The sequence below is a fragment of the Muntiacus reevesi genome, chromosome 2 (genome assembly GCF_963930625.1).
Source record: "Muntiacus reevesi chromosome 2, mMunRee1.1, whole genome shotgun sequence".
Taxonomy (NCBI): Eukaryota; Metazoa; Chordata; class Mammalia; order Artiodactyla; family Cervidae; genus Muntiacus; species Muntiacus reevesi.
Window position 1 is genome coordinate 168,075,086 of NC_089250.1, and position 17,647 is coordinate 168,092,732.

Genomic DNA, 17,647 nt, shown 5'->3' on the forward strand with positions numbered 1-17,647 from the left:
CTTGACTCAGTGTTCTGCAGGGATAGACTCTGTCACTTTACATTTGTTGCCTTGTATTCCAACCACTTTGGGCAAAACATTTTGTTAAAAGATGCAGTTTTTTCCCCCCAGAGCGACTGTTGGGAGGGTGCCAGAGGTATTTAAGTGCCCTCGGATTGAACTGTACAATCTCATTATATAACTTACAGTCAGTTCAGAGGAGGAACAAGAGAAGCCCCGCAGCTTCAGCCTTTGAGACGTGGGGCTTCGCCTTGTGCCCGGGATGCTTGGGGCGTCTCGCCATAGATGCGTCTCCCTCGGCAGTAATGAGGTCCCTCTTCTTCCTGTTTTATTGGCAGCAAACACTGGGTAACAGAAACACAGAAACGCCTGCAGCCCTGTCATAATAAAGTCATTTTAGGGGCTGTGACTGTGCCAGGGGCTTCCAGTAGTTCAATTCGTGTCTGATTATGTTCTGCTTTCTGAGTTCCCTTCTTCTCAATTAACACACAGTTGTTTAGGACTGTGCTACTGTGATGGCCCAGGACACACTGCTTTCTGATAGGCAGTTTTCGGGGATGGTCTCCCATGGAGCTCAGGATGCATCAGGACCCTTCTGTGCCGGGATACAGAGGGGACGTGGGGGAGAGGCAGGGCCAGTGGGGCATCCTCTAGGAAACGCCTCTGGTTGGGAGGCTTGGACCTCAGCAGCTGCCTCCTTCTCAGAGCCTCTCCCCGCCTCACCCAGCCTTCTCCCCAACACGTGCCTCCTCTTTTTAGCAAATGCTACTTAATGTTTTGTAGAGTGTCAGCGGAGGTCACAGTGCTCAAATGATTTTGAATCATGTGGCACACATCGTCCTTACCTTGAATCTCAAAGTTAGAAAAACAACAAACAAACAAACCCAAACACTTAGATTCAAAGTTCAAGGAAACCTAAAGGCACATACTTTAGTACTTTTATGTGTTGGTTGAAAATAGGAAAATCTCAAAAACCTGAGCAACTCTTGAAGGCATGGTAGCCAAATGTTTACATGGGTGTAAAAGAGAGAGAGAGCTAGGTAGATAGATGGATATATAGATAGATAGGTGGGTGGATGGATGGGTGGATAGATAGGTATATATGATAGTTAACAGAATTAGATTAAAACTGTGATTGGGTGTGTGTGTGTGTAGATGACAATTAATCTCGCATTTGACACCACTAGGAATTACAGCACAGTGCTTTGTATCCAGCAAATGAATACTCACTGTAGTTAAATATCCAGGTAGAAGAAAAAGAAGTCAAGGAAAACTTCCTGGGTTTTTTTGTTTCTTTGTTTTCAGTTGTACGAGCTTTGGGAATGAACGGTCTCCACCTCTCAGGGTTTCTGGATTGTTTAAAATGAGTAACGTTGTGGGCTGGTGAAGGCTGTGACTCTGACTTTCTGGGGACAGGAGTCACTTACCAAGCAGAGTGAGATAAAGTTCTTTCCTTGGGGCCATTAACAAGACAATCTGCAGTCATTGCCTTGAATAATTTGACTGTCTAGAGACTGTACACCTAGAACTTAGGGCTTCTGAATCTTTGTAAGATTTGCCCCTGGCTCTCCCTACATTATTTATTTCTTGTGTTTGGTTTTTTACCTTTAAATTTTTTAGATTTTAAATAAAACCTTTTGTAGGTTAAAAATGATTGGAAAGAGCTCTGTGAAAGATGGGCTTGCCCTTTTTCTTAATCATTTTGATCCTGTGGGACAGTATCCATGAAAGCATTTAGTTCTCACGCCATTAACTTCGTTTTTTAGAAATTACTTCATGTTCGTGGCTTGGCATGAGACAGGACTTGCTTGGTTCACATTCCCCCACCCCGACCTCTCTTTTCCGGCAGGGGAGCAGCAACATGTGTCTGCCCTGCTCCCTGCCTTCCGCTCGCCATGTTCTCTGTCTCCTGCAAGCATCTCACTCTCCTGTTCCTGAAAGCTCGGAACATTATAAAGAGCAGACATGACCTCTGTTCACTGGGTCCTGATGCTCATGTACAGTGTTGATGGATGGGGGGCATAAACACCAACCCAGATGACCCCACGTTATGCTTGTTGTGATTCAGGGCTCAGTGTTCCCTTCCTAGGCTTCCCTGTGGCTCAGTGGTAAAGAATCCACCTGCCAATCGAGGAGAAGCAGTTTCGATCCCTGGGTCGGCAAGATCTCCAGGAAAAGGAAACAGCCATCCATTCCCCCTTCTTGCCTAGAAATCCCATGGACAGAGGAGCCTGGTGGGCTACGGTCCATAGGGTCGCAAAGAGTTGGGCACGACAGAGTGAAAAAGCAAAAACAGGTTGCCACAAGGCGGCTTCTCTCTCCCCCTGAGAGCAGGCTGTGTGTGCACGCATGTTGTTTGCCTGCTAGGAGTTCCTGGACGCATCGCTGACTGAGGCGTCTCTTGTGCAGTCATAAATGAATGCATCCTTAGCCCAGAACGCCTCTGAGTACACACGGAGGCCAGCAGTCCTCTCAGATGCCTTGGGGCATCCTGATGTCTACCTTTTACGAGGCAAGGTTACCTCCGCCCAGGAGCTCACTCCACAAGTGGAGAGGCGCGTGGGGGAACAACGCCCAGCCGTTAAATGCCAATGTCTACTGCAGAATTTGGTTTTCAAGAAACTCTAAGAGCTGAACCCACAGAGGAAAATCTCAGAATGCAGGGAGAGCCAGGAGCTACCAGATATTTTGGCCTCCCTGGGCCTTCTTGAAATAAGAGGGAAGCGGGCAGTGCACAATTTTTAAAAAAATGACATAGCCCAAGGACATAGCATAAATTGATTAGAATCAAATTGGTCCAAGATGGCAGACAAGTTAAACTTCAACCAGACCTTGTTCCTCAATCAGCAAGCTGAAGGACATACGCAGGGGCGCCTTGACAATTCTAAGGCACTGTCAAAAATCCAAAAATTGGGCGGTGGCCCAATTCCTGACATTTTCCACCCCTTCCCCAAAATAGTTGGAATAATCCTCCCACTATTAGCCTATGAAATTACCCAACCCATAAAAACTAACCTTGCCACGTTTCAAGCCTGCCACACTCCCCTCTGCGAACGCCCACAGTCTTGTCTGTGGGGCGTGTTTCTCTCTGAACCAATCCACTCTTACCTATCACTCTTTGTCTCTCACTGAATTCTTTCTGTGATGAGACATCAGGGACCTGAGCTTCATTAGGTCCTGAAACCAGGTCTGTGATCTCAGTTGGAAGCCCGTGGGTTTTGGCTATGTTTGCGTCCCAGTCTGAAGTAAACAGTGTCACTCTGATGTGGGTCAGCCAGCTTATCTATTCATCATCCGTCCACCCATCCACCCATCCGTCCATCCGCCCACCCGTACTCATCATTTCCTTCTTTTCCTGTGGCTAATACCTAGTGAACAGCTGTGATGTGCCAGATGTCAGGCGTTGCAGCCAGTGGTGAATAAGCGGGTCCGTTCGGGAACAGGCTGGAGGGCTTTTCTGTCCCTGAGTGCAATGCCAGCGGCGCCCATTGTGGATGGGGTCACCAGGGACGCAGAGCGGAGCCCACTTGCAACCCCTTCCCGTCCCGTGACCCCCCTCCCGACAGACAGGGCTTGCTTGTCAGTTCCCTTGAGCCAGGCTGAAGCCCTTCACTCCAGGCTGGTAGGCGTCCTGCTGTCCGATCGCCTGGCTTAGCTGCGGTATCTTTCATAATCATTGACTGAAAGCAGATTGTTCTGCAGAAGCTTCTAATGTGATTTTCGTATTTATCTCCCTTAGCTTGATATGTATTAGAAATAACTCATGAATTACAGAAGATAGGAAATATTCTTACCTAAAAGTTAGCCTCTGTGTATGTTTCTTTTTGCCTGCTTAGTTGACTTATCTTCAAGTGGACTTGGGGCGTCGCTAAGGTTTGAATCCCATCAAGTATTAAGCATAGGATTTAATGATGCTTCTGTAAAGGTGATGTGGGCTTTGATACCTATAGCCTGGGTGGCTCACCTTTGTTGACAGCCTTGATGATGCTTTTGTTTGATCAACCCTTCAGTTTTGCCCTGATATTCCGTGTTATTTGTTTCTTTGTCCTGGCTTTTTGAAAAATTTATAGAGAATCTAAATTATAGAATCTGTCTCAGCACCACTCTTTCTCAGCTGTCAGTTCATTAAAAAGTTTTTGTTCAGCCTTCGTATTATTTCAGTGTGGCATCTTTTTTTTTCTTCCCCAGTCATTTTGAGCAATATCTTTATTTAACTAGCTGAAATTGTTCCAGGGCTTAATTAGAAGTAGCATATTGCAACTCTTTGGGTGCTATCTTGAGGCACAATAATTAGCCCTGTAATAATAATGCATGTCTAAGTGAACTTGTTATTGTCATGGAGGGCTGGAGAGGGGGACTTCCGGGAACCTTGTAAAGGCCCTGGGATACTTCAGTGAACAGCCAAGTTCTGAAGCTGAAGGAAAAGTTGAGCAGAAAAAAATGTCCAAGGCCACAAGCCTAGTGTTTTTGTATTGTGTGACCCCCCCCTCCCCCGTGACAGGACGTCGTATTACTCCGCTGACACTGGGTGGGGGGCACTCCTCAGGTTGCTGGGATCGGTGCAGGACACACCCACGATGCTATCTGCACCCAGTTGCCAGGGGTCAGCTGGGCCAGGGAGAGTGTCTTCGCTTGAACCAGGCAACTTGTACTGAGGACTGAACATGCCACGGGCAACCTCAGCCCAAGCCTGGGGGCTGGTTAGGGTCGCTAGGTGACCTGTGGATACAGGGCTTCCTTCTTGGCTCCGACGGCAAAGTTTGCCTGCAACGCGAGAGACCAGGGATCCATCCCTGGGTGGGGAGGATCCCCTGGAGAAGGGAGTGGCAACCCACCCCGGTATTCTTGCCTGGAGGATTCCACAGATAGAGGAGACTGGCAGGCTAATATAATGTAGTCCATGTGGTCGCAAAGAGCTGGACATGACTGAGCAACTAACAGTTTCACTTGTTTTTTTCAATCCTGAATCTAGTGATTTTGTCCTGCTCCTCGATTAGTTTATCAGGATCCTTCAATACCCTGTATTCAGCTTTCCCCCCCCCCACCCCCACCCCTGCCCCAGTAAATTATAGCATTCATCCAGGAGAGCTATTTTTCCAGTTTACCTGGGCATCCTGTAATGGCAAAATCCGGCCACCCTGTGGCTGATGGACTAGGCCATGCTCCTGGTCCCGGACAAGCCAGCATCTCCATGCCCCTCTGTGAGTAGGCACTTAAAACACCAGATCTGACTTTCTTGGTTTTGTCTTAACATCCTCAGGGGAGGATTCAAGTAACTCCGGCTACGTTTTTCTTCAGCCACGAAGATAGCAAGCTCCAGTACAGGCCCTTTGTCACACTCGTTTGGTCGTGAATCCCACCGATAGGTCTCTTAATGAAATGGTGTCTGCACATCCTCTTTCTTGGAGCTTGTACCAGAGAAACCTGCATAACAGCTAGTGTTGGGCAGGAGGTGGCTGTGGGAGGTGGTGATGGAGACCTCCTTAAAGCCCTGGGTGGACCTGTCTTCTCCCTGTCCTCCCGGGCTAACTGACCTTTAGTGGCTCTGGGACTGTCCAGGCTGGGGACCTTCTCCAGGCATGCAGAGCTAAAGAGATCCTATTGTCAGCATCAGTTCCTAGTAAGTAACCTAGATTTCCCTTACACTCTGTGGCTGCTTCCTGCTGTCTAAATAGAAGGATAATGAAGTTTATTATCTGTGACCTGATGCTAGCTGCTCTTGCATCCTGTCTTTGTGCAGAGAGAGAAGGGTCACTTAAAAAGAAGGATCTGGACAAAGCTTTGTGGTAAACACTCTCCAGAGCAATGAGACAAATCTACTGAATGAACAAGCTTGCGAAAGGCTGAGCACTGGAGTCACTTAGGACATCCATGAGTTGCATATTTCATCACAGAAAAGTAAAAGTCAGGGTATGGAAGGATGTGATATTTTGTTCTGCGTGCTCACAATGGTACCGCATCGATGATGGATGAATTCAAATTCCTGCTGAAACTCTTGTCAAATGACTCTCATATCTACTAAAGCTTTTTTTTTTATTTAAACAAGTAAACAGTGACTAAAATTAGCATTTGGCAGACACATGATACTGAGGTCAACCACACTTCCGAGCTTCCATGATTTTTCAGCTATTGATAAAAAAGACGTGTTGCTGCTGCATCAGTGAATAAAGGAAATGCTGCAGCCATCAAGCCATCATGTGGCAGCTGTCCAGGGTGGTGAGCCCTGAGGGAACCCAGGATGAGAAAGCCCTCTGGGCCCCAGAGAGCCGAGGTGCAGGTCAAAGGAACGATTTCCTTGATCCCAGACTCACATCTTCCTAATCTGTAGAAAACCCGATAAATTCCCTAACTTGGGATAATCAGGTTTCCTTTAATTAACAGTAATCTTCTGCAGTTCTGACTGCCCGATCTTTGTTGCACAACTACTGTGCATCCTCGCTCCCGCTTTGCATCTTCTGAGCGGCCTTTCAGAGCAACATGAGACGCTGTGTCCCAGGCTTAAGTCCTCGGTTTTTTTCTGACAATGGAACATGATTCTCACCTTTTTCAGATTGCTCTGCATTTTTTTTCCGGTCTACATACCAAATGAATCCAAGCCAGAGTGTGTGTCACAGCACTTTTGGATGCTTAACTTTAAAAAGCCAGCTAATCAAAGGCCAATTTTATAATATAACGCTAATACACTGTGACTCAAGAGGAGGATTTAATTTGCACCTCTTCTTTTTAAAAAAAAAAAAAGGGTTTTTTTACTGATACTTTTCAGGTGTTACTTTCAGACTCTGCTATTTCGGTCTGTTTCTTTTCTTCTGCGTGTGCTAGTTTCCTTGATTAATTTGGAGAACATCTGCATATAATTCTCTGGGCTTTGCACTGGCAAAACTTCGCAGCTTTTCACAGGACTTAGAGAGTTCACTTGCCAGACAGTCTCCGATTGTAGCTAATTGAAATGCCAAACCTCCAAATGTGCCAGAGCAGAAGTGTGTAATTATGTAATTTTCTCTTGATCTTTCAGAGTCTTCCTGCGAGCGATTAATCAGTATGCGGATATGCTGAACAAAAAATTTCTGGATCAAGCCAACTTTGAGCTGCAGGTGAGAGAAGGGGTAGACGCGACCTTTGTTGGGAAATCCTGTTAAAACAAATTGCTGGCCTGAGCCCGTATCTTATATTTCTAATCCTTGAACTTAATCGGTTTCCCATTTAAAGTGTGGAAATGGAACTTACAATACGTGCTATTGGAACCTGAGGATTGAAAATGATGCCTTTGGGGTATTTGCTCAATTTAGCGAGGAAGGAGATGGAGCTGTTTGAGAGAGAAAGTCTTGAATCAGAGTGACAAGTAGGGACTCTCTGAGCAGGGAGGCGGCCGCGTCTCAGTCGGCGTGGCTGCCAAGATTGTCTCAGGCCGTCCTAATGTGATGAGAATCAGCCCGGGAGGCACCATGGGTCTGCATCGCTGAGCCCAGCTTGCGCGTAGAGCTCGATTTTCCCCTGATATATTCCCTGCCGGCTCTGTGCTGCCTGAAGTGGCCTTTACCAGGCAAAAGGTCCCAGCCCCTCAACAGCCCTTGGCTGTGGTCAGCTGACCCTCCCATCCAGGCCCTACTTCCCCAGTGCTTGTGGATTGCGTGTGTCTGTGTGTGTGTATGGTTTAAATGATCGATTGATTTTTGCCTGGCATGATTTCTTACTATGCATCTGCTATTTGGGACTCTCGCTATTTCCCACTGAACTTCAGATATATTTCTGCTAATCATGGTTTTGTTATTATTTAGTTTCATTTACTAAAGTTTGCAAATCAAAGCATCCAGGTACAAACAGGTTTTTAGCTTCCTGGATAGGACTGTTCACAGAGAAAGAAGCTGAACCACTTTAGGTACGCCCAGAGAGTGGTCCTACTCAAACCTGGGTTAACAGATAACAAAAATTAGACACCCATCTGCTTTCCTGTTTGCATCGTCTTCTGAAAACTTGGAGCTAAATGTGATACTCGGTTATTAGATTAAGTTGTGCCTATGCCCTTATTTCTTATATCATTTTTTATTTTAATTTTTTTAACTTTTTATTTTGTACTGGGGTATAGCCAGTTAGCAAACAGTACTGTGATGATTTCAGGTGAATAGCAAAGGGACTCAGCTTTACAGACTAATGTACCATCCTCTCCCAAAGCCCCCTTCCCTCCTGGCTGCCACGTGACCCTGAGTAGGGTTCCCTGTGCTGTATAGTAGGTCCTTGTTGGTTATCCATGTTAAATACAGCAGTGTGTACCTATTCATCCCAGACTCTCCCTCTCCCCCATCCTCTGCTCAGCAACCATAAGCTCATTCTCAAAAGCTTGAGTCTGCTTCTGTTTCCTCAGTAAGTTCATTTGTATCATTTTATTAAATTAAAAATGTTTTATCGGCATTATGGAATATAAGTATGTAGTAATATATCAGGTACTATGTATCTGGAAACGTTACTAATTTTCAGTTTAAAGTTTTTTATTATTTTCTCTGCTTAAGGTTTGTTACCATGTCCCGATGCACAGATACATTCTTGTGAAATATTTGCGCAATGTAAATCAGCATATTGAATAAAATAGGAAAGCCGCCTTCCCATTTTTTCACCTTTTTCTCCCTCTGCTGGGAAACTTTTTTTTTTTTGATGTCACCAAATATCTATTCATTGCTTAGTATATACCAAAGAGTATTTGTTTAGACGTGGGGCACAGTTGCTTTGCAATGTCATGTACGTTTCTGCTGCGCAGTGAAGTGACTCGGCTATGTGCTATGAGCTGTCACTTCAGTCGTGCCCGACACTTTATGGCCCCGTGGACTGCAGCCCACCAGGTTCCTCTTTTCGTGGGGTTCTCCAGGCAAGAATCCTGGAGTGGTTGCCATGCCCTCCTCCAGGGATCTTCCTAACCCAGGGATTGAACCCATGTCTCTTATGTCTCCTGCTTTGGCAAGGGGGTTCTTTCCCACTAGCGCCACCTGGGAAGCCCAGCTGTATGCTGTTGTTGTTCAGCTGCTAAGTCATGTCCAGCTCTTTATGACCCCATGGGCTGCAGCATGCCAGGCTCCGCTGTCCATCACCGTCTCCTGAATGAGCTTGCTCAAACTCATGTCCGTTGTGTCGGTGCTGCCATCCAGCCATCTCATCCTCTGTTGTCTCCTTCTCCTGTTTTCAATCTTTCTCGGCATCAGGGTCTTTTTCAATAAGTCATCTCTTCGCATCAGTTGGCTAGAGTGTTGGAGCTCCAACATCAGCATCAACCCTTCCAGTGAATGTTAGCTCTGTAATCACATGTGAAAAGAAAGTGAAAGTGTCACTTTTGTGTCCAGCGTTTTGTGACCCCTTGGGACTGTAGCCCGCCAGGCTCATCTGTCCATGGGATTCTCCAGGCAGGAATACTGGAGTGAGTAGTTATTCCCTTCACTAGGGGATCTTACTGACCCAGGGATCAAACCCAGGTCTCTTACATTGCAGGCCAATTCCTTACACTCTGAGCCACCAATGAAGCCATATGTATACATATATCCCCTCTTTTTTGGATTTCCTTTCAATTGCTTGCTAACTTTTAGAATAATTGTTGTGTGTTATCTCTGAGGCTTCTTTAAGCATATACAGTTGACCCTTGAACAGTGCAGGAGGGTGGGGGAAGGTGGTTTATCTGAGTATAACTCAGCCAACAACAGACTGTGCAGTGCTGTGGTCTTTGCTACTGAAGAATGTCTGCCTGTAAGTGGCCTCGAGTAGTTCACACCCAAGAGTCGGCTATATCTGGACCAAGACCTGCATTCTTTTGGCTTTAAGCATGAACGGGGTCATGCCCTCTGTGGTTTTCAGTTCTGTCATATTCCACAGTGTAAATGCATCGACATCGGTGCAGGCCTTCCTGTACCGATGACCTGCAGACTGTTTCCAGTTTTTCCCCTGTCCAGACAATGCTTCTGTGAACAGTGAGACAGGCATCTCAGGGCAGCGCTGCTGGCTGCTGGAAGGAAGCATAATTGCCAGACTGGATGGTACGATGTTTTAAGTTTGATGGACACTGATAAATTACCGTGATAAAATGCTCTAGCAATTTGTAGTCTCACCAGCCTTCTCTGCGAGGCATCATTGTCCAAATCTTCTCCAATACCAATTTCTTTAAAATTGTTGATTCTTATTTTTGTTGATATTTCTCTGATTGCTAGTTGGGTTGAGAGTACTCACTGGCTGTGAGAAGTTCTAGTATGAACTGTCCATTTTCTCTGCTCATTTTTCTATTGTGCTATATGTCATATTTTTTGTAAGTTGAAATTCTTGATGTAGTCTAGTCACGGGTTTAGGTTTATCATATAGAAATATTTAATTTTTCTGTAGCCAAATTTGTCAGTTCTTTTAAATGGCTTTTTGGATTTTATTTTTTGCTTGGCAAATCCTTCTTTGATTATAAATTTAACTGTTTTGTTTGTAGTTGGTATCTGATAATGCTTTGTATTTCTGCTTTAAAAAAAAAAAACTTTCTAACATTGAATCTATCTGTGATTTCTTTTCCTTAATCATTTTTTAAAAATAAAAGTATAATTATTTTACAACATTGCATTAGTTTCAGGTATGCAGCAAAGTGATTCAATTTTATATATCTCTGTATAGATTTATATATTCATATATCTATATATATACGTTCCTTTTCATACTTTTCCATTGTATGTTATTACAAGACATTGAATATAGTTTCCTGTCCTTGTTTATCTACATCTGCTGGAGGTAAAGTTTAAGTTTACTTTTCCCTACATGATTTTAGGAATAAATTATTCTTTCCCAGTGATTTGAAATGCCACCAAGAAAACCCACAATTACAGATGCATGTGTGTATCCGTTCTGTTTTTTGTGTTATAAACTATGGGTTTTATACCCAGCTAGTAGAGCCAGGTCTTCCTGGTTAGGATGTTATTGCAGAATTATTTTGACTTTTTGTGCATTTCCTCTTCCAAGTGAAATTCCAAACCACCTTGTTAAGCTTTTTAAACATGCTGTTTACATTTTAATTGGGTTCTGTTGAGTTTGTAAAAGATTGCAGTAGAACTGTAACAGCATTTGGGAGAATACTTGGCAGTATTTATTTTTTCCCATCCCACACAGGAATATTTATGCCTTTTCTCGTGTCCTTCGTTAGGTTTCCTCCTTGTATCTTTGTAGGCCTTGCCCATCAAGTGCTGAGTCAAGCACGCAGATGGCTGTGTATCTCAGGCGTGGCTGCCGAGAGTCTGTCTTACAGGTTACTGCTACTCCTGTGTGCTGTTTTCACGCATTTGGTCCTCTGGACGCCCCCCTCATGCCCAACGCCTTGGCTGCGATGAGCTCTTTTGGCCCTTATCCCTTGAAAGGCGTGGTTTGATTGTTCCACTCTAGGAGGTTCTCATCCTCCCATACCCAGGGGGAGGCCTGGGTGCTGCACGGCCCAGACTGGCTTCCGCGTGTGCTCCTCCCACAAGGCACGTTTCCATGTTTTGAGGCCCTGGTGTTCCCAGACACTGCCTTCTCCTTTTAACTACCCCTCCCTCTGGACTGCTGCTCCGCCCTCTGCGTCCCTCTGCCCCTCCCCAGGCTGCTTCTCTCATTTCCAGCAAGTACAGCGCCAAGATCTCTTATTCTCAACATTCTCCTACTGAGCTGCCAGCTTGACGCCCTGTCACCTCCCCCAGTCTATAGTGTATATTTCATGCAAACAGTGGCCTTCCCCTTCATAACTAGAGTAAGACCACCACAGTCAAGACGCTCACATCATTATCAGCGCTCACCAGCCCCCAGACCACGTTCAAGTCCCGTTGACCCAGTCACGGAACTTGTTGCTTCTCAGGTCAGCATCGTGAATGCTGTTAGTTGTCACAGCTCAAATCATGAATAGCTTACAGGCGTTTTTTGTTTGTTTGGTTTGTTGATTTGTTTTTTGTTGTTTTGTTTTTTTGGCTGCACTGCACGGCATGTGAAATCTTACTTCCCCGACCAGGGATCAAACCAATGCCCCCTGCAGTGCAAGCCCAGATTCTTAACCACTGGACTGCCAGGGAAAGCCTTACAGGTTTTTTTTAATGTTTGTGTTTTTATGTGATTTTTTAAATTTTTGTATTTTATTAATGGGTAGTTTTAAGTTCACAGCAAAATTAAGAGGAAGGTACAGAGATTTCCCTGAGACGCCCTGCCTCCAGCACCCTCAACATCCCCCACCAGATGGTACATTTGATGCAACTGCTGGACCCACGCTTACCCATCATAATCCCTGAGTGCTTGCTTTGCATTAGGGTTCCCTGGAGATGCGGTGTCCATTTCTGTGGGTTTGGACACATGTATAATGAGGTGCCTCCAGTTCCATTGGCCTGAAAACCCCCTGTGCTCCTCCTACATACCTGCCCTCCCCCTGTGTTAAGTTTCCGTGTTGCTTTAGTCTGCTCCAGGCTTGAACAGCTCCTCACTCTTTCCAGGCCGTCCTGTCCCCCACGCATCCGTAGAGCATGGGCCTGGCTTTGCGGACCGCCCCACACTTGGGCCGCCTCACGTTCCCCGTGCATAGACGCAGGCTGACCCTGGGAGAGAGACGTCACAGAGGTCCTCACCCCACCTTCCGCAGGCCAGATGCTCCTAGCTCCTGGGGGCCCCCAGCCCTGCTCCGGCTCTTCAGTGGCCAGGGGAGTTTTTGAGGTGAACAGCAGTCAGCCTTTTAGTTCCTCAGGGTACAAAAGTCTCCTGTGGGTTCCAGTCTTGCTTTACCGGTGGACATGCTGAGTGTCCAGGCACGCAGTCCACAAGGGAACCTCCTTCTTCAGGGTGTTCAACTACACTGCTCCCCTGAACATCTCCTAGGGTGGGGTTTTAGGTTACCTGTAGCTCAGCTGTCTTCCTGGCCACATGTGAATGAAGGGAAGGAAGAGAGAGGTAGTGAAGCTGACATTTAAAAAGACACATTCGTATTTCTGTTGATGCTGTTTCTATGAGCAGCAGGTATGCATTAAAATACGTTCTGGATCCTGCTCTTATGGTGACCCTGACCCCAACATGGCCAGAGACCCCTGCTAGAGCTGTGAGAGAAGGGCATTGAAAGGGGATGGGTGGGCGTCAGGGTAGGTGTTCATTCTGAAAACAAAAGGTGAAGCTTGTACTTTACTGATTTGAACCACCTTGTTTATTGTATTGCATTGGTCAAAAAGTTTCTTCAGGTTTCTTCCGTGACATCTTATGGAAAAACTTCACTAAACCTTTTGGCAACCCAATAAAAGGGCCTAAATAAAAGAGAAAGTTCCTTGGTGGGCAGGAAAGGCTGTGGCTTGTGAGGTCTGGGGTGGGCCACTGGAGACCCTGGTTCTGCTTCACCTTTTTCTGTTCTGTGTTTGTGTTTGGGGGCAAGTCTCTGAACCTCATCTGTGAGCTAAAGGGACCAGCACTTACCTGGTTCCCTAGCAGCCAGGTGAGATGCTCTAGTCCTGAAGAAATGCCACTTCTGAAGAGTAGCAGATACATGAAGCCTTTAGCTGCATCCACGCTTAAAACTTTCCACTTATTTCTCTGGTAACTGAAGATGTCAACTATTGTTAACACCTTATTTTTATGTAACTCTTTATAATCATCTCATTTGATGCAATCATTATTACCTTTGTTTATGATTCCCTGGTGGCTTAGATGGTAAAGAGTCTGCCTACAATGCAGGAGACCCAGGTTTGATTCCTGGGTCGGGAAGATTCCCCTGGAGAAGGAAATGGCAACCTGCTCCAGTATTCTTGCCTGGAGAATCCCATGGACAGAGGAGCCTGGCGGGCTACAGTCCATGGGGTTTCAAAGAATCGGACACGACTGAGTGACTAACAATTTGACTTTCACCTCTGTCTGTAAATTAGCAACTGAACAACAACTGTCCTTGAACTATGAACTACTGGGTCTTTTTACATTGCTCTCAATCGTCTAGTGTTTATTTATATTTTCAGTATCATGAAAATGATAAATTATGGAAACCTACATACTTTTAGGTAAGGGGCTCCATAATACAATATTAATACATGATTGACTTGAGATGTATTATAGGCACAGGCATTAGTTTCTGCAAAAGTCCCCCTGTGGGTAATATGTTAATAAGAGCTAACCTGTGTTACATGATCATCACCACCCGCTTAGGACTGCTAGGGGCGCCCTAGGTATCTTTACTCTTTTGATCCTCCAGCAGCCCTGTCAGATAGGTACTGATGATGTTCCCGCTTTATCTGTGGAAACCAAGGCACAGAGAGATTGGGCTGTTTGCCTCAGTAAGTGGCCGTGCTGGCGGGATTTGAGTGCATGCACTGTCAGAGTCCACAGTCAGCCCTGAACCACAATGTGGGTGGCTGGTCAGCCGTGTGCACGTAGAGGACACAGCTTGTAAACATCTCACAGGCTTGCGCTGGGCAAGCGCTAAATGTCTCGGAGCATTTTTGAGATCCTGTATGAGTCAGTTCGACACCTTAGCATCTCCCCTTTTTGGTTTTCAGCTATGGAACAACTATTTTCACCTGGCCGTCGCTTTCCTCACTCAAGAGTCCCTGCAGCTGGAGAATTTTTCAAGTGCTAAGAGAGCGAAAATCCTTAACAAGTAAGTCCATGCAGCCCCAGATTCACGGGCAGGAGCCTGCAAGTCTATTTGCATCGTCTTCTCACGGCCTCTAAGCCAACTTGGTACCAACTTAGATGTAGTCATGGTGTAATGAGAGGGTGGTTTCAAATCATGAATTGGGTATTGCCTTTTCTAACCCTGGAGTCCGGATTGAAAATTGCCGGATTCCTTCTGGTGGGTTGCCGGTCCCTGCCGTTCAAGACTATTAGGGCCGCACAGGATGGGAGTTTGGAGACATAACTGCTTTTGCTGTGTGCTGTGATGATGCCACGCCACATGTGGTTTGCTGTGTGGCTCAATTCTCCAATGTTGCTTTGAACCAGGAAGCTTCTGATGGAAGCTATTGCACGTTGGCATTGTGTGATAGCCCATCGTGCAGTGCTGAGTGGTCTGGGGTTCCTTCTTTGCCAGCGATGACCCTGGGCCTCTTCCAAGCAGGAGATCTGAAGGGCTTAACTCACCCTTTTATTATCCTAAGAGCCTCTCAGGAGCCCCAGGAAAGACAAGATTCCTACCTGGCTCTTTTCAGCACTACGTCCTGAACATCTCCTGGTCCAGGGTCAGGAAAAGAACCCTTGCATGGGGTTCTTTGCAACCCTTGGGCACTCTCAGGACCTTTATCTTCCTTCTGCCTCAGTTTCACCATCTTCTCAGTTCTATGGCTGCTCAGAGGGAAGACAGTGAACCCTCACGGGGGTTCTGTTCATCGGTACATGAGTGTTTCAGTAGCACATCGCGGTGCTGAGTCAGCCATCCCTGTTCATCGTTTTGTGATCCTTCTGTGCCATGCTGACTGTTCCAAGGTGTTGCCGGCCCGCCGTCTGGAGGTTAGAGATTCCAAGGTGTCTCCGAAGGGGCAAGCTGCTCAGCCGTCCTTGTATCCTGGGAGCGTGTGTCTCCCTCATGGAGGTGAGGTTGGAATCCACACAGCTCCAGGCAACAGTGGGGCCCAGTCTTTAGCAAGCTCCCGGCACAGCCTCCCCTTAGAGATGCCTGTGGGGAAAACCTATGTTTAAACTGGAAATCTGCCTGAAAAGAGCTGACGTCCCCTTCACATTTTGGAGAATAAAATAGTTTGATTCTGAGCATTCTCCAGCTCAGGGTGCAGCCCCTCTCTTCCTGGGCCCCTTCCTTGCTCCTGCAAGAGGCTTAACGTTCAAGCTAAAGCAACGCCAGGAAGTGGGCTTTGGCCGCCGAAGGAGACGTTTGCTTCCCCATCGTGCTGTACCTTCTGAGCTTCAGAGCCACGGAAAATTAAACACGGCCAGCTGGTGTCTACCCTCCCTGAGCCGGCAGGGCCTCTGACCGGGCTTTTAGAATTCTCTGTCTCACAACCATCAGAGGAGAAATGCCGAATTTCCCCTTTGACATTGTCTCAGGGATCCCCCGCGGGAAAAAGGCCTCAGCATTCCAAAAGGTGTCTTTGCAGGAGTGTCTCAGCTCGGGTGCAGCCTGAGGGGTCCCCTTCCAGGGCTGCCAGTGCAGTGTGTAGCCATGACGGGCCTCCGAGGAGACATTTCCAGCGTCTGTGATGAGCACTCTTGGCCTACAAGGCTAGATGCGAGGCAGGTTCATCTATGTGTGTTGCATTTTCCCTGCCTCTTGCTGCACCTTACACTTTACCATCCATTCACAATTTTAATTTCTAAATAGCAAAACCTGCATAAGAAATATTAGGAGAGCTTCCACATTGTTAAGTGGCTATGCCCCAATACAAGATAAAAAGGTTTTTGTTTTTTTTTTTAAATCGTGATTGAAGTAGAACCTGGAGTTGGCATGTGGTGGTGCTCAGCCTCAGTGGTAAAGGTGGCTGAGTTGTTTACCAGAAAGCGTCGTGCCAGCGTACAGCCAGCCCCAACAGGGGCCATGGGTCCTCAGGGGTGTGGCCCCCTCTCCAAGCAGAGATGCTCTGCGTTGTTGCAGCAGGAGGGAGTGTCCGGGCCTGGAGCACTTGGACTTGGAGCAGGGCACGGGGGACCAAGTGTCACAGGGATTAACCCCCGTGGTCTGGGCAGATGACTGGGTGCTGATGTCCAGAACAGCAGACACTGTAATGCAGGTGGCTACTTTTTCTAGAAGAGAAGGCCAGGAGGTCTGAAAGTGGAATTGTGCCAACCCGCTTTATCGCCTCTGACTGTCTCCCCATCAGCCTGTATGCTGCTGCTGGGTTTGTGAATCCAGCCAAGGGCTTCACTGTGGAACCCACACGCCCCCGGCTGCTCTTCCTCTCTGCAGGCCCCTCAGCTTCTCTCATCTTCCTGGTCGACAGCACTGTGGCCCAGAACAACGGAAAATGCCAGGATCAGAAGATCTGCCTGTTCGTTCCCTCCTGTTAAGCTGCGTGTCCTCCTGATAACCTAGGTTAGGGAGATAATTAGGTTATTTATTCCAGAGGCGTTCCCCGAAGCGCACAGGAGTAACATAGAAGAACGGGCCATACCGTGCAGAGCACTGATTATGTCCAACCCAAATTGAGTACAAGATTTGGCAATGAACCACGAAATAAATAACCCTTAGGAATCAAAGTCCATAATAAGAACATTTAACTGACTCACCTTCAGATATCCTTGGCGCTAGTGACTCCTAACAGAGGACAGAGAAGTCGACAGAATGCTAAACCTGACCATCATTAATTCTCCCACCTCCATCCTCCCATGCACTTTGTACATTCAGTGGGTCAGGATATTTTGAGTCCAATGTGAAAGAGCTGGCTTAGAATTAGCAGCCAGTGTGGACATTTTAGTCTGTAAGACATCATGTGTCCTGGTGCGGACCATGGGGTGCTGTGACTGCAAATGGGCTTCTGTGTTCAGAACCAGACTTCTTTCTGAGAGAGGAAGGGGTTCGTGAATGGGCCTCCAGCAGATCTAAGCATAAAATGCTCATTTAAAACTGTCCGCTGAGAGGGTAATGCTTGATGGGCAACCCCGGGTTGGTGCATGTGAACTCGTGTGACTAATGTGTGTTATTCCCATTACCCTCTTCCTCACTTGGTCCCGGAGTGTTTCTCATTCTTTTTTGGTTCGTTTTGTTTTAACTATA

General features: G+C 46.6%; 1 protein-coding gene across 2 annotated transcripts in view; it reads left to right on the forward strand.

The window, feature by feature from the left end:
• DOCK1 (dedicator of cytokinesis 1) overlaps nucleotides 1–17,647 on the forward strand; it is a 545,628-nt gene that overhangs the window by 422,548 nt on the left and 105,433 nt on the right. For both annotated transcript variants that reach the window (XM_065923534.1, XM_065923535.1), the window contains exons 30-31: nucleotides 7,013–7,091; nucleotides 14,484–14,584. In XM_065923534.1, the coding sequence (XP_065779606.1) occupies nucleotides 7,013–7,091; nucleotides 14,484–14,584 (180 nt within the window). The remainder of the gene's footprint in view (nucleotides 1–7,012; nucleotides 7,092–14,483; nucleotides 14,585–17,647) is intronic.